Below are 22,756 nucleotides of genomic sequence, written 5' to 3'. Positions count from 1 at the left end.
GAGAGAGATGCAGCTCCAGAGTGGGAACATTTGCAGTAAATGGCGCCTGGGGGAGGGGCTACAGGTCAGAGCCTTATCCCCTCTGCTGGACTTCACCACTGGGTACTGCGGGGCCTATACCAAACAGACTTTAGTAAATCCGACCTGTGCCCCTTGCCCTGGTGGGGGTGTGGTATTGAAAGTAGACAGTAACTAGGTCGACCACTATTGGTCGACAGTAACTAGGTCGACAGGGTCTTTAGGGCGACATGTTCTAGGTCTACAGGTCAAAAAGGTCGACATGAGTTTTTAATGTTAGTTTGGTCTCGTTTTCTTCGTAGAGTGACCGGGAACCCCAATTAGTGCACCGCGTCCCCTCGCATGGCTCGCTTCGCTCGCCATGCTTCGGGCATGGTGCCTTCGCTCCGCTACCGCTTCGCTCGGCACAGATTACCGTTCCAATCGTAGTCCACGTGGATCATTAAGTATGAAAAGGTTCAAAAAAAAGAAAAAAATTGTGAAAAACTCATGTCGACCTTTTGACCTGTCGACCTAGAACATGTCGACCTAAAGACCCTGTCGACCTAGACACCCTGTCGACCTAGTTACTGTCGACCAATAGTGGTCGACCTAGACATTGTCGACCTAGTTACTGTCGACTTTCAATCCGGATCCCCCCTGGTGGATATAGTGGGGTCTCTGCACAGCCACAGTGTCCACGCCAGTGGCGTGGTCCGTCTCCAGAGACCGCGCCGGATTGCGAGTTCGGCGGATCCCGTCTGGGGGACCCTCTTACCTCCTTCCTGAACTTGCGGCCACGCGATCCCGGAGAGCAGCGTCCGCAGTAAGTACCCGGCAACCAGGGTGCGGGAGTATACAGCGCCGCTGAGGGAGGTGAGGGAGCCCCAGACTGATATATAGCACTTTTAAGTGCCTGTGCTGTGGCCCTTGAAGTCTTCATTCTTCAGAAAAGCTCTTTCCAGGGCTGCCCAGCGCAGCCCTCAATTAGCTGCCTGCACCAACTTACAAACTGAGCTCCAGTGCCTGGAGGCGGGATTATAGAGGAGGCAGTGCAAGGCATTCTGGTAACAGTCAACGCTTTAGCCTGTTGGTGCCTCGGATCAAGATCCAACTCTACACCCGTTGTTATTCCCTGTGGAATACCAGTGTACCCTGCTGCAGAAAAGAAAACGTAATAGCCTGCGAGGTGCGGGACTCTGGGCGAGAATGCCCATATTTTTAAGGGTGTGGATTATTGCATAGACAGTAACTAGGTCAACCACTATTGGTCAACAGTGACTAGGTCAACACATGAAATAGGTCAACCTAGTATTTGTCGACATGGTCACTAGGTCAACATGCGTTTTTTACATTTTTCTTTTTTTTTTTAGCTTTTTCATACTTTGTGATCCACATGGACTACAATTGGGAACGGTAACCTTGCCCGAAGCATGGCGAGCTAACACGGTGCACTTATTGGGGTTCCCGTTCACTTTACGAAGAAAACGACACCAATAAAACTTAAAAAAAACTCATGTCGACCTTGTCCATGTTGACCTAGTGACCATGTCGACCAACAGTGGTCGACCTAATGAATGTCGACATCCGGACCGGATACCTATTTTTAAAGCAGATATCATTTACAAGGCAAAACCAACTTGGCTTTAAAAATAAGGGCAGACTCACACAAAGTCCTGCACGTCTGACAGGTCGCAGGCTATTCCATTTATCCCCCCTATATTTTCAGAAAGAGACAAGAATTTTATTCAAGTGATACTGATTGTTAATTGATTGTAAATTACATTATATGTAGAGAGACAGGTTTTTGTTTATTCACACCTGGAGCAACTATTCCTACCTTTATTTTAATATAAACATATTAAAGCTGAAATGTATTTATAAATAACTTTACATATATCTAATAATATAAGCGTGCAATAAAAATCTTTTTGGTTTTGCACACTTGCAAAGCAAAAAACAATAACAGCCTTTACTAGAATATAACTATAGAATGCACATTCATACATAAAAAACAACGATTTACACCAAGCAATATTTTTGGTTCTAAACGGGGCTTACGGTCATTAGGTCGACAGTCATTAGGTCGACCACTATTGGTCGACATGCGCTGGGTCGACATGGTCATTGTGTCAACACGAATAAGGTTTGCCCTTTTTTTCAAATTTTTTAAAACTTTTTCATACTTTACGATCCACGTGGACTACAATTGGGAACGGTAACCTGTGCCGATCGCAGCGGTAGCGGAGCGAGGCACCTTGCCCGAACCATGGCGAGCGAAGCGAGGGGACACGGTGCACTAATTGGGGTTCCCCGTCACTTTACGAAGGAAACGACCTCAAAAAAGTAAAAAAACTCATGTCATCCTTTTTCCATGTCGCCCTAGTTCACATCGACTTAATGACCAAGTCAACCTAGACAGGGCTCTCAGTGATTAATATGACTGTTTACTCACATGGTAAGAAAATGACAACAAAGAGTGTAATGTGAATATTACCTGCCATAGATTGCATCTAGTTTCCTGAAATGTGTTTCCCCATGGGTAGGTGTTCCCTGTGAGTATAATATAATGTTATCACGGTTTACTTTTGTCATCACAGTGTAAACTATGTGGAATTATGTTCCATCAAGATATTGTAAAATAACGTAATATAGTTTGGGATGTAGCCGGAATCCCGACCTCCAGAATGCCGACACCGGCGCCACAGTTATTCCCACTCCCGAGTGTCCACGACATACATGGAGTGGGAATAGAACCTGGGGCGAACGCAGCGAGCACGCAGAGTGGCGAGCGCAATGAGCCCGCAAGGAGCTTCATTGCGCTCGCCCCCCTGTTGGCATTCTGGCAGTCAGGATACTGGCGTCGGCATTCTGACCACCGGGATTTTGACCGTCTGGATCCCGTACCTAACCCTATAGTTTTATGTTACTACATTTACAGTCTAGTATGAAAAACATGGACAACAACAGGATTTTAAACACATTTTATTCTTTATACCATTAGATTATTTCTGGCTTACCTGTCAGCCCGCCTCTGGCAGCAAACTCCCACTCCTCCTCTGTAGGCAATCTCTTCCCCTGCCACTTACAGAAGGCCTGGGCATCATTCCAGCTCACCTGCAGCACTGGGATATCCAACTTGTCCTTGATTCCAGAGCCTGGCCCCGATGGCTGGAAATGCCAGTAAACAGTTAATAATCCAAATTCCTACTTTTTAGCTATGTGTTTTACACACAAAAAAACAAGTTTTATGGTAAGAACTTACCTTTGTTAAAACTCTCTCTGCGAGGTACACTGGGATCCACAAGGAATGGACAATGGGGGTGTAGAGTAGGATCTTGATCCGAGGCAACAACAGGCTAAAAGCTTTGACCTTCTTCCCAGAATGCATAGCGCCGCCTCCTATATCACCCCGCCTCCCTGCACAGGAACTCAGTTTTTAGTTAACCAGTCCAATGCAGTAGCAGGAAAAGAGACGACAACGGTTAGTAGCCACAACACCGCATTCTCACGAGAGGAGACGTGTCCGCGGCTAATGCCATACCAACCCAAAGAAGCTAAGTGCGTCAGGGTGGGCGCCTTGTGGAGCCCAGTGTACCTCGCAGAAAGAGTTTTAACAAAGTTAAGTTTTCTGCTGCGGGGTATACTGGGCTCCACAAGGAATGGACAATGGGGATGTCCTAAAGCAGTTCCTTATGGGAGGGGGACGCACTGTAGCGGGCACAAGAACCCGGCGTCCAAAGGAGGCATCCTGGGAAGCGGCAGTATCGAAGGCATAGAACCTTATGAACGTGTTCACAGAGGACCACGTAGCCGCCTTGCACAATTGTTCAAGGGTCCCACCACGTTGGGCCGCCCAAGAAGGTCCAACAGACCGAGTAGAATGGGCCTTAATGTGATCAGGAGCAGAGAGACCAGCCTTCACATAAGCATGTGCAATCACCCTTCTAATCCATCTGGCCAGAGTTTGCTTGTAAGCAGGCCAGCCCCGTTTGTGAAACCCAAACACAACAAAAAGAGAATCAGATTTCCTAATAGGAGCAGTTCTCTTCACATAGATACGGAGAGCCCATACCACATCCAAAGACCGCTCTTTGGGAGACAGATCAGGAGAAGTGCAGGAACTACAATCTCCTGGTTAAGGTGGAACGAAGAAACCACCTTAGTTAAATATCCGGGACGAGTCCTAAGAACCGCCCGGTCACAGGGAAATATCAGATATGGGGAACTACAGGACAAGGCACCCAAATCCGACACTCTTCTAGCTGAAGCAATAGCCAGCAGAAACACCACCTTAAGGGAAAGCCACTTAAGGTCAGCTGAACCAAGAGGTTCAAACGGAGACTCTTGTAACGCCTCCAAAACCACCGACAAGTCCCAAGGAGCCACAGGCGGGACATAGGGAGGTTGGATACGCAACACGCCCTGAGTAAAGGTATGCACATCAGGTAAGGTCGCAATTTTTCTCCAAAACCACACCGACAAGGCAGATATTTGAACCTTGAGGGAGGCCAGACGCAGGCCTAAGTCCAGGCCCTGCTGAAGAAAAGCCAACAACTTGGCTATACTAGACTTGGAAGCGTCATAATCGTTAGATGCGCACCAAACAAAGTAAGAATGCCAGACCCTATAGTAAATCCGAGCCGAAGCCGGTTTCCGGGCCCGCAACATAGTTTGAATGACAGCCTCAGAAAACCCTTTAGCCCTTAAGACGGAAGCTTCAAGAGCCACGCCGTCAAAGACAGCCGGGCTAGATCCTGGTAGACACAGGGGCCCTGAATGAGGAGGTCTGGGCGTTGTGGAAGTAGAATCGGACGCTCTGACGATAGGCCTTGGAGGTCTGAGAACCAGTGCCGTCTGGGCCACGCTGGAGCTATGAGAAGCAGAATTCCTTTTTCTTGCTTGAACTTCCGAATTACCCTGGGCAGGAGTGACACCGGAGGGAACACGTACGGCAGCCGAAACCTCCACGGTACCGCCAGCGCATCCACGAATGCTGCTTGAGGATCCCTTGTCCTTGCTTTGAAGACCAGAACCTTGTGATTGTGTCGAGACGCCATCAGATCTACGTCTGGAAGGCCCCACCTTTCCACTAGGAGTTAAAACACTTCTGGATGGAGGCCCCACTCGCCGGCATGCACGTCCTGACGAATGAGAAAGTCCGCTTCCCAATTCAGAACTCCCGGAATGAATATTGCCGATATGGCCGGTAGATGGCGTTCTGCCCACTGTAGAATCCGTGAGACTTCCTTCTTTACTAGGCGGCTTTGAGTGCCGCCTTGATGATTTATGTAAGCCACTGTGGTGGCGTTGTCTGACTGTACTTGAACAGGACGGTTTTGAATTAAATGCTGGGCTAGGTACAAGGCATTGAAGACCGCCCACAACTCCAGAATATTGATCGAGAGGAGGTACTCCTCCTTGGTCCACGCCCCTGAAGGGAGTGTTGCTCCAGCACCGCGCCCCAACCTCTTAGACTGGCATCTGTCGTCAACAGGACCCAGTCGGATATCCAGAACGGATGGCCCCTGCACAGTTGTTGGTCCCGGAGCCACCAGAGCAGCGACAGACGGACCTCCGAAATAAATGAGATCATTTGAGACCTGATCCGGTGAGGCAGGCCGTCCCATTTGGGTAGAATCAGCCTCTGGAGAGGGTGAGAGTGAAATTGAGCGGACTCCACCATGTCGAATGCCGACACCATGAGGCCCAGCACCTGCATCGCCGAATGTATCGACACTTGCGGACGAGATAGGAAGCAACGAATCCTGTCCTGAAGTTTCAGGACTTTCTCCTGAGACAGGAACAACCGCTGGTTGTGAGAGTGTCCAATAGTGCTCCCAGATGCACCATGCTCTGAGCAGGGAACAGGGATGACTTCTTCCAGTTGATGAGCCCCCCATGGGCTTGCAGAAACCGGACCGTCACATCTAGATGACGCAGGTGAAGTTCTGGGGAATTTGCCAGGAATAACAAGTCGGCCAAATACGGCAGTATCCTGACCCCTTGACGGCGGAGTACCACCGTCATGACTTTTGTAAAGACTCGCGGAGCAGTTGTTAAACCAAAAGGTAACGCCCGAAACTGGTAATGGAGGTTGCCAATCGCAAATCTCAGGTATTGCTGATGAGACACTGCTATAGGAATATGCAGGTAAGCATCCTGTATATCCAGGGAGACCATGAAGTCCCCAGGTTCCAAGGCCAGAACTATACAGCGAAGGGTTTTCATCCGGAATTTGGAAACCTTCACAAACCTGTTCAATGCCTTGAGGTTGAGAATGGGCCGGGAGCACCCATTCGGTTTCGGGACTAGAAACAGCGGAGAATAGTACCCCCGGCCCCTCTGCGCAAGAGGCACCTGTACTACGACTCCTGTATCCAGGAGGGTCTGTACCACCGAATGTAGAGTGTTTGCCTTTGTCTTGTCCAGCGGGACATCTGTCTGGCAAAATCGATGAGGGGGTCGGTTTTTGAAGGCTATGGCGTAATCTCGAGTGACGACTTCCCGTACCCAGGCATCTAAAGTGGTCTTCAACCATTCCTGGGTATACCCTAGAAGCCGGCCCCCCACCCTGGGATCCCCCAGAGGGAGGCCCGCCCCATCATGCGGCAGGCTTATCTGTCTTGGAAGCTGGCTGACGGGCCGTCCAGGCTCTTTTGGGCTTAGGCTTACCAGGTTTGGAAGTGCGGGCCTGCTTGTTGTACGCCTGACCTTTTGCTGTACCTGAAGGACGAAAGGGGCGAAAGGAAGTACCTTTAGCCTTCGACACAGAAGGAGCGGTACTTGGCAGACAGGCAGTTTTGGCAGTAGCCAAGTCAGCCACTATCTTATTTAAGTCCTCCCCAAACAGAATATCTCCCTTGAAAGGGTTTTTATAGAGTCCAGATCCACAGACCAGGATCCCAGCCACAATATCCGGCGAGCCAGGACTGACGTAATAGAGGCCTTGGCTGCTAGGATACCGGCATCAGAAGCCGTCTCTTTAATATAGCGAGAAGCTGTAACAATATATGACAAGCATTGTCTAGCATGGTCAGAAGAGATTTCAGCTTCTAACTCCAAGGCCCATGCTTCAACAGCCTCTGCAGCCCATGTTGCTGCAATAGTGGGCCTTTGTGCAGCACCCATGAGGGTGTAAATCGCTTTCAGACAACCCTCCACACGTTTATCCGTAGGCTCTTTTAGAGACGTGACGGTGGTGACTGGTAGAGCTGAGGAAACCACCATCCTTGCCACATGCGAGTCCACTGGAGGAGGCGTTTCCCAATTCTTAGACGGCTCCAGCGCGAGGGGATAGCGAGCCAGCATCTTCTTTTGAGGCACAAACTTCATACCCGGGTTTTCCCAGGGTTCCTGATGTATATCAATTAGGTGGTCAGAGTGAGGTAAAACTTGTTTAATCACCTTCTGACGCTTGAACCTATCTGGTTTCTTAGGAGGAACGGATGGCTTGGGATCATCCGTAATCTGTAAAATTAACTTAATAGCCTCCAAAAGATCAGGAACATCCACATGTGAACCACCCTCCCCATCAGCTGTATCCGAATCAGAACCTGTGGGGTCAGTGTAAGTGCCGTCTACATCCGACGAGGTGTCAGTGACAGCAGTGGATTGTGAGGAGACAATCGCTCGCTTAGAGGACCCCTTGGACGTAGGCGAGCGACGGTCAGACTTTTTAGTAGTCAGGGACTGGTTCAACTTCTTTATTTGAGCAGATAATTCGTCCGCCCACGGCGGGTTAGCTGCAGGCACCACAAACGGTTGCACCGGCATTGGGGGTCCCATAGGGGGTGTTAGTTTATGAACTAGCGTATTCAGAAGCGTGGAAAAAGCGGCCCACGGCGGGTCATTATTTGCCCCCGCTGCCACCGTCCCACTGGGGAGCAAGGAGCCCCCAGAACCAGAGCCCAAAGCTGCTATATTCTCCTCATAGGTATCTGCGGCTTCAGCAACACCGGCAGTGTGTTCAGCCCCAGAACCGTTACCCTCAGAAGCAGACATGATATAACTTGCAGTATCAGGTAACACAGTACAATTTGTCAGCAGCACAATACCTCTAGCCCAAACCCCTGCGCAGTGTAGTCAGCACCAGCAGAGATAAAGGAGAGATATGGTGACTAAATCACAGAGAAAAATACGTAATACAGTATATCTTTGTGAAAATCCTATATTAGATAAAACCTGACGCACCAAGCCCCCTCAGGTTATAGAATATAGGGATAGCAGGTTGAGTGAAAGATACGAAATGGACACCACTCAGCTATCAAATGCACACACAAATAGTCACAGTCTGTACAATGCAGAGGTTATTACTAACAATAATACCGCACTGGACTAGCTTACACAGCTATATAACAATAGATATACATCCAGTTCTTACTGTGTACTGTTATATCACAGGGTAATTGTACTAGGAAACCCTGACTAAATGCACTCTTTCTTAACTAACACTGACTAAAAAAGGCAGGTAGAATACTTAAGTGTCTTGTAAAGTCACAGCACTGACAACCAGGCGGCTTTACATAGGAGGATTTGCTCAAGCATTCCCAGGAACAGTAAGCTGAGGGATAATGGCGCCGCAGACACTGCCAGGGAGTGAGGGAGAGACAGATATGCAGCTCCAGGGCGGGAATATTTGCAGAAAATGGCTCCCTGGGGCTGGGGGGGGGGGGCTTCAGGTCCAAGCTCTATCCCCCTGCTGGCAAAACCACCGGGTACTGCGGGCTCTAATAAAACGGTTTATAGAGAAAACCTGACCTGTCCCATTTCTTGGTGATCTAGTGGGATCGCCTGTACTGCCACAGTGTCCACCGCCAGCGCGCGCGGCCCGCCTCCCACTGACCGCGCCGGATCGCGATAAAGACCGGGTCCCGCAAGCGAGACCCACTTACCACCTTCCGAAGCGCGGCCACGCGATCCCGGAGAGCCCCCGTCGTGTGTGCCTGACAAGAAGAAAACCGGAGCCTCCTGCTGTAGTTATCCGGCTACCAGGGCTCGGGAGTGTACAGCGCCGCTGGGGAAAGCCAGGGCTGCAGCCGTGAAATTCCACTGACATGTAACACTGCTGCTGCCCCAAAAGACTTCACTTTTTTCCTCAGAAAAAAAGCTCTTCTTAGGGCTGCCTGGAGCAGCCCCTCTGTTAAGTGCCTGCTACTGCAGCACCAACTACAAAACTGAGATCCTGTGCAGGGAGGCGGGGTGCTATAGGAGGCGGCACTATGCATTCTGGGAAGAAGGTCAAAGCTTTTAGCCTGTTGGTGCCTCGGATCAAGATCCTACTCTACACCCCCATTGTCCATTCCTTGTGGAGTCCAGTGTACCCCGCAGCAGAAAATGGGGTATAACAGATTCTCATAAATTATTTTATTTTTACTTTCTCAAACTGAAACCATTCTTTAGTATTATATGATGTCAGCATATGAGGCAGTTTATTATAGGTTGAGCCTCAAATATCCATTATTCAAAAAAAAAAAAAATTAAATAAAAAAAAAAAAAAAAACAGTAGGCTTTTGGGAGCCATGACACATAGCCAGATATCCTTTTACCAGATACCCTTTTCAGGCCCCCTTTCCCTGGTTCAGTGGTTGCTCTGTGGGGTGCTATTTTTGTCTGCTCTCCCTCCAATCACATCATCCCATGGCACTCGGCCTACAATACTACCTCATTCAGCCTCCCGGCGAATACTACTCACCACTAGCTCTGTGGTCCCCAGGTCCCTCTCCTGCTGTCACCAACTCATTTCCTGGTGGAACTACCAACTACCATCATTGGCTTTCAGCATCCTCCGGAAGCCAGGGTAGATGCTAGATCAAAGTAGGCTAAAGGACCTCTGACATCAGGGGGGAGGAGCAAGGCTGGTAGGATAGCACTTTACCTATACAAGTAAATAACTACTCACTTTAGAGCCCGAAGCATTGTGAGCAAAGCGAACCTACGAGGTTACATATCAGACTTTGCTTCCCCCCCTCTCGTGGCGGGTCAAGTGGTGGTGACGTCACGGGTCCTTCTGCCAACTTGGATTTAGTGATAACTGGAACCCAGCGCTTACCCTGCAGCCATTTTAAATCCTGGGTTGCCTGCCTCCTGGATGCTCCGTACTTCTCTGAAGTGCCTATGCCCTGCACCAGCTTGCCTGTCCAGATTGGCGCTGCCGTAGACTCCAAGGGACTCTACTCAACCCTGACACAGTGCCCAGTAGTGCTGTAAGTGACAGATCCGGTACCTGCAAGCATTTCCTCAGTGTCTTTGCAACTTCACCTCTATTATGATCTGAGTCTGCATTCCAAAATACGGAAATACCTGAAATGCTTCTGATCCCAAGCATTTTGGAGATTGCAGACTGTGGGGGTAATTCCAAGTTGATCGCAGCAGGAATTTAGTTAGCAACTGGGCAAAACCATGTGCACTGCAGGGGAGGCAGATATAACATTTGCAGAGAGAGTTAGATTTGGGTGTGGTGTGTTCAATCTGCAATCTAATTTGCAGTGTAAAAATAAAGCAGCCAGTATTTACCCTGCACAGAAATAAAATAACCCACCCAAATCTAACTCTCTCTGCACATGTTATATCTGCCCCCCCTGCAGTGCACATGGTTTTGCCCAGTTGCTAACTAAATTCCTGCTGCGATCAACTTGGAATTACCCCCTGTGATAAGTTCAAGTTGATAAACACACCAGCCACTCAGCTCCAATATGTAAATTAACAGGTAGGAGCCGATTGGCTGGTGCGTTTATCACCTTGCACTTATTACTGGTTTATCACTTCCTTATGCCTTCTGAAGGTTAATACATCTGCTCCCAAGTAACTCAAAAAGAAATCTACAGTATGTACGCTCCTAACAATAAAATTCACTGTGACAGATAAGCAACTGGAAAATGATACCCACTTCAACAATATTAAATCTGAGGTGAAAAATCAGTGGAGACCTCATCTCCCACCATAAGAATTACTTGATAGATAAATAAATAAATAAATAAATAAATAAATCCTGTTAATATGTATATTTTTGTCAGTACAAGCAAGATGGTACTCACTTTTACATCACATTGAGTTCTAGTTTGTAGATTTCATCCAAATTTTATCACATATGAAAACTTCTTGATATATCTACATCTATGTATCTCTATCTATATTTATTTAGACTTTTTCCCCCTAAATTTTATAAGATGCTATATTGCAGATTACATTTTTTCCAGTGTGTGGCCTAAAAGAAACAACATATTGCCATTTTTAAAAGCTCATCACGTATAACACGGTTTATTTCCCCTAAGGAATACACAAGCTAACACGACTCCACACTCACTTTAATATTGAGCCAACACAATACTAATAAGAATGACAATCCTCCATGTGCTAAGAATCCTTGCAGAGAAATAGAACATATGATAAACTATCAAAATTGTTACCTGACGCCAAAATGCTCTTTCTATAGGAAGCCACCATGGTGCCGACTGTTTAGGGAAAAAAACAAACAAACAAATGTGAGATAATTTGATTACAAAGCGTAAGGCCCCCATACATCTGTGATCCTCCCATGCCGGTATCAGGAAAATGCAACATGAATTTCCCTGATTTGCAGATCCTGACCAAAAAATGATCGGGATTGGTAAATTTGGTAACTTTAACATGCAAAATTTCCCATATTCCGTGAAGGCTCGCCAGTCATCGATGACTGCACATAGGTAAAACAGATCAGATCAGATCCGGGAAAGCCTTTGCAGCTGTATGGGGCCCTTTAGTTTGTCAATTACAGTGCTTGATAAAAAAATTGTATTCAAAACAATATATTTTAAATCTAACAGTGTTCTGGCCTCATTGAATAGAATGCAAGCAGAGGTTAAAAAATAGCAGCGCTCATGGGGTCAAATCCCACACAATGGAGAAGAAATTTATCCAAAAGCTGATGATTTAAATTGGTTAATCATTTAATTAAAAAGAGAAATACATAAATAAAACATACAATAATACATACACTAGTATCAATATGGGATTTCTTACACCTTATAAAACACTGTACAAGCATAATTCTTCTCATCTATTTAAAGTTTTATTTTTAGACATGATCAAATGGGTATTACTAGCCAGGGCTTCCATTAGGCAGCTGACTATCGGTGGCAGTACTTGAGGAAGTGCCACGCTGAGGTAACCAGGGAGAAAAATGAAGGATGTCTCCTTCTAGATCAGAGTCTGGCGGGGGTTATCCTTGCTGCTGTACTGAGCACATGTGTGATCCCTGAGTTCCAGCAGCAGGCCGCTTATATTTTTTTTACTAAAGGGCTTCTACTGCCCACCATCTTCTAATTAACTCCTGTTCAGCTCCAGACACCCACAGGTCCTCTCCAGTACAGCCGCCTCTGCTGTTACTTGCAGTAGAAGCTGTGGACTTGATTTTGGTCCTGATCGTGCCGCAGTGCTGCGCATCTCCGCTGTTGCCCAGCTCCCTTTGCCGGAGCCACATCTATTTCACCAGCCGCTGGCCCAGGTGCCTGCCTCTACTCACCCTGTGCTGTTGTTATAAATGGGTCTTTGCGGCCATTCCCACAGAACCTGGAACCTTCACCTCCTCACCCTGGGAGACATGTGCTGTTCTCCTGGCTCCTGAGGACTGGGGACCTGCTCCCTCAATCTGCTGGCCATCTGGAAGTGCTGCGGAGCCTGTAGTAGCATTCTGACTCCATCTTGCTGGGGGTCCCCATGTCTGCTTTCTCCAGGGTGAGTGCTGGCTGAGCCGCCCGCCCCCAGTTCTCTCTCTCTCTCTCTTTCCCACAGCTCATATATATATATACACACACACACACACACACACACACACACACACACACACACACACACACATATACATATACTCCCAACTCTTTAAATACATATACGTGTGTGCATATATACAGGGTGAACCAAAAGTAGGTGGACAGTACATGGAATAGGGTTTGTGAAAGGTAGACTTCAAAGCTGTGTAAATTGTGATGGATAGCAGTTTGAGCACCTGCGTTGATAACATTTTTAGTGCTTTTGTATTGTATTAGTAAATATAATTGTATATGTAATCTCACAGTAAATGTTATCATTTACTGTCCACCTACTTTTGGATCACCCTGTATTGAGTGTGTGTGCCTAATAGTAATAGAAGATGTGTATATCTTTTTTGAAATATCGGTTTATTTTTTATACTCCACTAACATTAAAAATCCAATTATACCATTAACAACTGGAAACTGTATTTGTTCCCCACCCCCCTCACAAAACTGGTGACTCTCCTCTTGATTTCCATATTTTTATAAGGAATCAGTCTGCAATGAAGTCTTTTACCACATCCACATTTGTGTGGACAAATAATCATACTGGACAATAGCCGCCCAAGTATATGAACATGGATGTTCAGTCTCTACCCATTAATAAGAAATAAGAATATTAAAAGTTGTCCTATTCTCAAACAGACAATTAAAAATATTTCTCTGTGATGCCGATTGTGTTTATAGGATTATAATATTAAAAATAAAAATGCATATGTAATGTTTTATTTAAATACTGTGAATGTTTCTTTCTATATGCTGAATAGTTGTCACCTTTTCACTTTGTATATACTTTTTACTCTGTATATCTATTAAGATTGATGATAATATGCACAGGTGATTGCTACTCAACACAGGTGTGTTATCCTAAGCTAAGCTTGTGATTGGTCCCCTTGAATATAAATACCTAAAGGCTTGAGATACTAACATCCATCTCCGAAGGAAACAGCTGGCTCTTAAATTAGCGGAGAAACGCGTTGAGTGAATGAGCAGACTGAGCTAAAGCTGTTATTCATCTTTAGCAGCTGAACCAAGCGTCTACTGGACCCAGGTACGCCCTCCCCCTTCGGTAAAAGAACATGGGGATCACACTGGGACACCGCGCCATGGCAAATTTATGCATATGTGGAGGTGATTAACCACGGGAGCTCCAAAACGGCATTACCGGCAGCCTGCACTTGCTGCTAGAGACAGAGTCTTACCAACGCCGGTGACGGAACCAAGTGACCGCTTCACTACATACTCCCGTGGGTGAGATCATTTTCCGTGGCTATGGGTAGTAGCTTAGCGTACCCGACTGGTGGCTTCATAATACAATTTCGGACCCTATTTAAAATATTGACTTTGTCCCCGGAACACTTATTAGACGCATTGTCTCTAAACTTGCATATCTAAATAACGGATAAAGGAACAGCTACATAAATATCAAACTGCCTGGACATAGCCATTGCTTTTGGTCAGAGATAGACCCCTCAGCTTTCAATCCTTCAAAATAGTATCTCATATAATAGGGGAGAGGGAGAGTAGGTACAATGGTGTAGTAAAATTTAACACAATTTAATGACAATAAAAAATATACAACATGTTTCGTCCACTGGTAATAACCACCTGAGGAAGTCCAGTGGATATTACCAGTGGATGAAACACATTGAGTGACAAGGGGGCATATTAATCATGTTAATTATTAATTAACATTCCAACTCACGGCGAGCAAGCGTGCCCAGGTGAAAGTCAGCTGTCTCCATGAATTCTTTCACTGCTACCTTTCGTAGCTGTGAAAAAATTAGTCAGTATAAATTTAGTAATAATGAATATGCCCAAAGGACTGAGGGGTCTATTTACTAAGCCTTAGATGGAGATAAAGTCGCTGGAGATAAAGTACCAGCCAATCGGCTCCTAACTGCCATGTCACAGGCTGTGTTTGAAAAATGACAGGTACCGATTCGCTGGAGATTACGTACCAGCCACTTTATCTCCATCCAAGGCTTAGTAAATAGACCCCTTAATCTCTACCATACCCTGGCTGGAACTAGGAGAATTCACAGATAAGCTTTTTCAAATTGTATGGACATTTGTGTGCTTTATATTGCCATTAAATTGTGTTAAACGTTACTACACCATTGTACCTATTCTCTCTCTCCCCTATTATATGAGATACTATTTTGATGGATTGAAAGTTGAGGGGTCTTTCTCTGAACAAAAAGCATTCAGACTGATCCAGCTACTCCTGGAGAACATTACCTTGGTATAAAACCTGTGTTAAGAACAGTGTCTATGTCCACCTGAAATGGTTCTCCCCCACTTTGAGGGTGCTTTGAGCTGATGATGGGAGTTTATTTTCATCTAATATTACACTAGGAGGTGCTGTTCTCACTTCTATTACAGATAATTGTGGAGGCCGTGGAACACAAAGTGTACATTGACTTGTGTGGACAATCATGTAACACTGGGACTTGTTCACATTATTTCTATTTTTTGGAAATTGGGTAAAGCATCCTATACCACCATTGTTTCCTGTCTAGGCTCTGAAAAATGGGTACTGGTGATGGTGTGGTGGTTGGATGGGGAAAGGGGGGGGGATTCAGAAGGCAGGTGTTTTGCCTAGGGTGCCGAGAAATCTTGCACCGGCCCTGTCACTGGCAATTGCCTGAGTTGGAAGCATACGTTGCATTAAAAATGGTCACACTCCCTCAACTTTTAAATTATATACTGTATACCGTAACTATCACTAAATCTGGGCATACACTATACAATTATCTGGCTGATCATATGCCAGATCTGGCTGGTTGAAATGAAAATCTGGTAATGGATAAGAGCAAATGACAATCAACCATTTTCTCCCAAACAATGGAAAAAAGACAAAACCTGTGGGAGTTATTCAGAGCTGTCAGTACACCAAACAACAGGTGGGGCAGATGTAACATGTGCTGAGATTTATAATTGGGTGGGTTATTTTGTTTCTGTGCAGGGTAAGCTGCCTGCTTTATTTTCACACTGCAATTTAGATTTTATCTTGCACACCCCACCCAAATCTAACTCTCTCTCTCTGCACATATTATATCTGCCCCCCCCCCCCCCCCCCCTCTGAATAAACCCGTGTTCATACAAATTGCTTAAATCCACGATTTAACCAATTTGTCTAAATGCCAGGTTTATCTATTTTCCAGTGTTTGGGTACAAATGAACAGTTGTCATTTGCTCTTTTCCATTACCAGATTTAAATTCCAACCAGCCAGATCTGGCATATGATCTGCAAGATAATTGTATAGTGTATGCCCAGCTTTAGTGAAACAACACAATAGGGTAAATTTTTGTAGCGAATGTAGGCAGAGATCAACGTTGGCTGCATTTAATAGGACATCACATGTGGCTTTCAATTGGCTGGAAAGAATATAACCCTTATTTAAATCTCACAAAAGGAAATCAATTTTATTTCCCCAAAATCCTAAAATGATAATTTGCAAATTCATTGCTGTAACAGTTTCCTCCTGGTGAAAATTAAGTATATATTTAAAATGCTACCAACCAATCTACTTGTGAGCTGGATATTTTAGGGGACATGTCCTAAGTTTCAAAATAAAGTTTAAATTCACTACAACACTTACAGGCAGCAATCAAACCTGCTATTTTATTTTGCTGGAAAACTAAGCTGCAGTCCTCTGCCAAGCAGTTATCAGGAAGTGAATATAGCTACTGTATGTGCTCTGTTTTAACCATAAAGCAGTACATGATCATCATATTAAAATATATAGAGCACGGGAAATACTTACCTCCAGCTTCTGAGATACTTTCTTTTTCAGCTCCTCTGGTACAAAGTCCTCAAATACAAAACTCCAGCCAAATGTCTCTGCTTCTGATTTATATTTTTTTGCCCGTACAAATTCTCTGGATTTTTAAATGTGAAAGAGAGAGATTAGATATCTGTCCTACTAAAATATATTGTTAATAACTGGCGATTCTACAACAGCAACCATGACTTGTGCTCATCCTGCTGTTAGAAAAATCTTACAATATTCATTTTCCTAACAATCACATTAATGATGACTTGATCGTAAAGTACTAGTTAAAGAAAAAGGAGATTTATGGTAAGAACTTACCTTTGTTAAATCTCTTTCTGCGAGGTACACTGGGTTCCACAGGGAATAACATCGGGGTGTAAAGTTGCATCTTGATCCGAGGCACCAACAGGCTAAAAGCTTTGACTGGTCCCAAGATGCACAGCGCTGCTTCCTCTATAACCCCGCCTCCGTGCACAGGAGCTCAGTTTTGTTAACCAGTCCAATGCCGTAGCAGGTAAAAGAGATGAAAATCGTTACCACATTCTCGTGAGATGAGAAGGTACCAGCGGCTAATGCCATACAAACCCAAAAGAAGCTAAGTGCGTCAAGGGTGGGCGCCCTGTGGAACCCAGTGTACCTCGCAGAAAGAGATTTAACAAGGGAAAGTTCTTACCATAAATCTCCTTTTCTGCAGCGGGGTACACTGGGGTTCCTCAGGGGATAACATTGGGAATGTACTAAAGCAGTTCCTCATGGGAGGAGACGCACTGTAGCAGGCACAAAAACCTGGCATCCAAAGGAATCATCCTGGGAGGCAGAAGTATCGAAGGCATAGAACCTTATGAACGTGTTCACTGAGGACCATGTAGCCGCCTTGCAGAATTGTTCAAGGGTCGCACCATGTCGGGCCGCCCAAGAAGGTCCAACAGACCGAGTAGAATGGGCTTTGATAGTAGCAGGAGCTGGAAGACAGCCTGTACATAAGCGTGTGGAATCACCATTCTAATCCATCTGGCCAAGGTCTGCTTATTAGCAGGCCGGCCACGTTTGTGAAAACCAAAAAGCACAAAGAGGGAATCAGATCTCCGAAGAGAAGCTGTTCTCTTCACATAAATACAGAGAGCACGTACCACATCCAAAGGCCGCTCTTTGGAGGATAAACCTGGGGAGAGGTAAATGCCGGAACCACAATTTCCTGGTTAAGGTGAAAAGACGACATCACCTTAGGCAAATAACCAGGACAAGTTATAAGAACTGCCCATCAGGGTGAAAAATCAGAAAGGGAGACCTACAAGTCTGAAAGCTGTCTAGCAGAGGCAATAGCCAGCAAGAACAAGACCTTAAGAGTAAGCCATTTAAGGTCCACAAACTCAAGAGGTTCGAATGGAGACTCTTGTAAGGCATCCAGAACAACCAACAAATCCCAAGGAGACACAGGCGGGACATAGGGAGGTTGAATCCATAAAACACGCTGAGTGAATGTATGAACATCAGGCAGAGTCGCAATTTTTCTCTGAAACCATATCGACAAGGCAGAAATATGAACCTTGAGGGAGGCCTGACGAAGGCCTAAGTCCAGGCCCTGTTGCAGGAAAGCCAAAAGCTTGGCCATACTGAACTTATATGCGTCATAATGGTTAGTCGCACACCAGATGAGGTAAGAATTCCAGACCCTATAATAAATCCGAGCAGACGCCAATTTATGGGCCTTCAACATAGTTTGAACGACCGCCTCAGAAAATCCTTTGGGCCTCAGTACGGAAGCTTCAAGAGCCACGCCGTCAAAGCCAGCCGGGCCAAATCCTGGTAGACACAAAGGCCCTAAACGAGGAGGTCTTGGCGCTGTGGAAGTAGAAGAGGATGCTCTATCGAGAGACCTTGTAGGTCTGAGAACCAATGCCGTCTTAGCCACGCTGGAGCGATTAAAAGTAGTATTCCTCCTTCTTTCTTGAACTTCCTTATCACCCTGGGCAAAAGTGACACCGGAGGGAATACGTACGGCAGCCGAAAGTTCCATGAAATTGCCTGTGCGTCCACGAACGCTGCTTGAGGATCCCATGTCTTTGCTCCAAAGACCGGAACCTTGTGATTGTGTTGAGATGCCATCAGGTCTACATCTGGTAGGCCCCACTTGTCCACTAGGAGTTAAAGACTTCTGGATGAATGCTCGACTCTCCGGCGTGTATGTCCTGACGACTGAGGAAGTCCGCTTCCCAGTTGAGGACTCCCGGAATGAACACTGCCAATCAAAGGATTTTTTACACTTCCATCATTGCCATGCGGCTTCGGGGTGCCGCCTTGATGATTTATGTACGCCACCGTTGTGGCATTGTCCGACTGTACTTGAACAGGCCTGTTCTGTACTAGAGGCAGGGCTAGTGTCAACGCATTGAACACTGCCCGCAATTCCAGAATGTTTATCGGGAGGAGAGATTCCTCCCAGGTCCACCGACCCTGAAGAAAGTGTTGCTCCAACACCGCTCCCCAGCCCTGCAGACTGGCATCCGTCGTCAGAAGGACCCAGTTGGAGATCCAGAAGGGACGATCCCTGCTCAGTTGCTGGTCCTGTAGCCATCAGCTCAGTGACAAGCGGACCTCCGGAGTCAAGGAGATCATGTGAGTCCTGGTCCGGTGAGGCAGGCTGTCCCACTTGGAAAGTATCAACCGCTGCAGAGGGCGGGAATGAAATTGAGCGTACTCTACCATGTCGAAAGCCAACACCATGAGGCCTAGTACTTGCATCGCCGAGTATACAGACACACGTGGGCGATAGAGGAAGCATCTTATCTTGTCCTTAAGTTTCAGGACCTTCTCCGGAGACAAAAACAACCGGGGAAGATTTCTTCCAGTTGATGAGCCACCTGTGGGCTTGCAGGAATTGGACAGTCAGTTCCAGATGACAGAGGAGAACCTCTGGGGAGTTCGCCAAGATCAGCAAGTCATCCAGATACGGCAGGATCCAGATACCCTGACGGCAGAGCAGAGCTGTCATGACCGCCATGACCTTGGTGAAAATTCTTGGAGCCGTGGTCAGACCGAAAGGTAAGGCCTGGGATTGAAAATGTAGGTTTCCAATAGCAAACCGTAGGTATTGCTGATGCGACACTGCAATAGGTATATGCAGGTAAGCATCCTGTATGTCCAGGGATACCATATAGTCCTTGGGCTCCAAAGCCAGAACAATAGAGCGAAGCGTTTCCATACTGAATTTGGAAACTTTCGCAAATTTGTTCAAAGACTTGAGATTGAGAATGGGCCGAGAGGACCCATTCAGTTTCGGGACTAGAAACAGCATGGAACAGTACCCCCTGCCCCCCTGAGCCATTGGCGCCGGCACTATCACTCCTGTACCCAGGAGAGATTGTACCACCAAATGTAGAGTTTTTGCTTTTACTTGATCCGAAGGGATGTTTGTTGAGCAAAATTGGCGAGGGGGGCGTTTCTTGAAAGAGATGGCATATCTGTGAGTGACGACTTCCCTTACCCAGGCGTTCAAAGTGGTCTGTAACCATGCCTGAGCAAACTGTAGAAGTCGGCCTCCCACCTTGGGATCCCCCAGGGGGAGTCCAGCCCCGTCATGCAGCAGGCTTGTCTGTTTTGGAAGCAGGCTGACGGGCAGCCCAGGCACGTTTGGGTTTGGGCTTAGAGGTTTTGGAAGTGCGAGCCTGTTTCAGGTACGCCTGACTCTTTGCTTTACTTGGGGGTTGAAAGGAACGAAAGGAAGTACTCTTAGCCTTCGGAGCCGAAGGAGAAGTACTAGGCAGACATGTAGTCTTAGCTGATACCAAGTCAGCAACAATCTTGTTGAGATCTTCCCCAAAAAGAATGTTTCCCTTAAAAGGGATCACCTCCAAGGTCTTTTTAGAGTCCAGATCTACAGACCAGGACCGCAACCAGAGAATCCGGCGAGCCAGAATGGATGTACTGTAGTAGACGCCTTGGCCGCTAGGACACCTGCATCAGATGCCACCTCCTGAATAGAACGAGAGGCTGTAATAATATATGAAAGACACTGTCTAGCATTATCAGGAAAATCCGACGGTAGTTCCGCTTCAACTTCTTGAACCCAGGCTTCGATAGCTTTTGCAGCCCAAGAAGCCACAATAGTGGGCCTATGCACAGCTCCTGCAAGAGTGTAAATAGACTTCAAGCAACCCTCCACACGCTTATCTGTCGGTTTCTTTAGTGAGGTGACGGTAGTGACAGGCAGAACAGATGACACCATTAGACACGCGACTTGTGAGTCCACCGGCGGTAGTGTTTCCCAATTTTTACTTAACTCTGCAGCGAGGGGATAACGTGCTAGCATCTTCTTAGACAGAGAGAATTTCTTTCCTGGATACTCCCAGGATTACTGACGTATGTCAACCAAATGGTCAGAATGGGGTAAAACCAATTTAGTAACCTTCTGAAGCTTGAATTTATCAGGTTTCTTAGAGGTATCAGTAGGCTCTACTTCATCATCAATTTGAAGGATAAGCCTGATAGCCTCCAAGAGGTCAGGAACATCACTTGTGTAATAGATTCCCCATCAGAAGCGTCTGCATCAGTGTCTGAGGAGTCAGTATATGCGCCATCTTCATCGGATGAAGTATCCGAAACATGTGTGGATTGTGAGGAAGTAGTGGCCCGCTTAGAGGACCCCTTGGTCTTAGGCGGGCTAGGGTTAGGTTTTTGTTTTGCCAAAGACTGATTTAATTGCTGTAATTGAGAGGACAGATTATCTGCAGGGACAATATGTGGCTGTAATTACACAGGAGGTCCCACAGGGGGCGCAAGTCTAGTTACTAGCCTAGTCAGTAAATTAGAAAAGGCAGCCCAAGGTGGGTCTTGGTGTGCCCCCGGTGCTGCAGACTGACTGAGGGGTATAGAACCCCCGGTACCTGAACCCTCAGCTGCAATGTTTTCCTCTGAGCAATCCGTGGCATCAGCACTGCACGGTGCAGGTTCACCCATGGATCTGTTTAGCAGACATTATTTGTAAGCGTAACCTTAGGGTGTAATAGTACAATAAAAGCAGACAGAATACATGACAAAAAACCCCTATACAGTGTGACTGCAAAGCAGAGAACAAACAGAGAATCTAAGAGGTATATGGTGACTGAAACACACAGAGAAAAATACCAAAGCAGTATGGGGGTAATTCCAAGTTGATCGCAGCAGGAATTTTGTTAGCAGTTGGGCAAAACCATGTGCACTGCAGGGGAGGCAGATATAACATGTGCAGAAAGAGTTAGATTTGGGTGGGTTATTTTGTTTCTGTGCAGGGTAAATACTGGCTGCTTTATTTTTACACTGCAAATTAGATTGCAGATTGAACACACCACACCCAAATCTAACTCTCTCTGCACATGTTAAATCTGCCTCCCCTGCAGTGCACATGGTTTTGCCCAACTGCTAACAAAATTCCTGCTGCGATCAACTTGGAATTACCCCCTATATCCTGTGAGAAACTATATCACATGAGAACCCTGACACACTTAGCCCCCTTCAGGGTACAGAATATAGGGATAGCAATGTGTGTGAGATACATGGAATATAGGGGGTCATTCCGAGTTGATCGCTCGCTAGCTAGTTTTAGCAGCCGTGCAAACGCTATGCCGCCGCCCACTGGGGAGTGTATTTTAGCTTAGCAAAAGTGCGAACGCATGTGCAGCCGAGCTCTACAAAAACAGCTTGTGCAGTTTCAGAGTAGCTCTGAACCTACTCAGCGCTTGCGATCACTTCAGCCTATTCGTGTCCGGATTTGACGTCATACACCCGCCCAGCGAACGCCCAGCCACGCCTGCTTTTTTTCAGACACGTCTGCGTTTTTGCAAACACTCCTTGAAAATGGTCAGTTGACACCCAGTAACGCCCCCTTCCTGTCAATCTTCTTGCGGCCGCCAGTGCGAAGGAAAACTTAGCTAGAACCTGAGCACAACCACAAAGAGCTTTGTACCCATACGTCGCTCGTGCGCATTGCGGGGCATACGCATGCGCAGAAATGAAGCTTTTCACCTGATCGCTGTGCTGCGAAAATCGGCAGCGGGCGATCAACTCGGAATGACCCCCATAGACCACACAGCAGCTATTGGCACACACAGTCACATGTACAATGCAGAAATTATTACCAACAATAAAACTGCACTGGACTAGCAATACTAAGTAACTGGACTACTAAGTAAAGCTTTGCATACATATACAGAT

General features: G+C 46.4%; 1 protein-coding gene across 4 annotated transcripts in view; it reads right to left on the bottom strand.

The window, feature by feature from the left end:
• The window catches only part of SUMF2 (sulfatase modifying factor 2), a 131,906-nt gene that overhangs the window by 51,882 nt on the left and 57,268 nt on the right, over window positions 1–22,756 (bottom strand). For all 4 annotated transcript variants that reach the window (XM_063953765.1, XM_063953767.1, XM_063953764.1 and 1 more), the window contains exons 3-6: window positions 16,559–16,673; window positions 11,406–11,450; window positions 3,018–3,168; window positions 2,495–2,550 (exon numbers count right to left, since the gene is read on the bottom strand). In XM_063953765.1, the coding sequence (XP_063809835.1) occupies window positions 2,495–2,550; window positions 3,018–3,168; window positions 11,406–11,450; window positions 16,559–16,673 (367 nt within the window). The remainder of the gene's footprint in view (window positions 1–2,494; window positions 2,551–3,017; window positions 3,169–11,405; window positions 11,451–16,558; window positions 16,674–22,756) is intronic.

This window comes from Pseudophryne corroboree, chromosome 2 (genome assembly GCF_028390025.1).
Source record: "Pseudophryne corroboree isolate aPseCor3 chromosome 2, aPseCor3.hap2, whole genome shotgun sequence".
NCBI classification, from domain to species: Eukaryota; Metazoa; Chordata; class Amphibia; order Anura; family Myobatrachidae; genus Pseudophryne; species Pseudophryne corroboree.
Note: the sequence above shows the minus strand (reverse complement) of the source record. Positions and strands in the feature narration are given on the sequence as shown.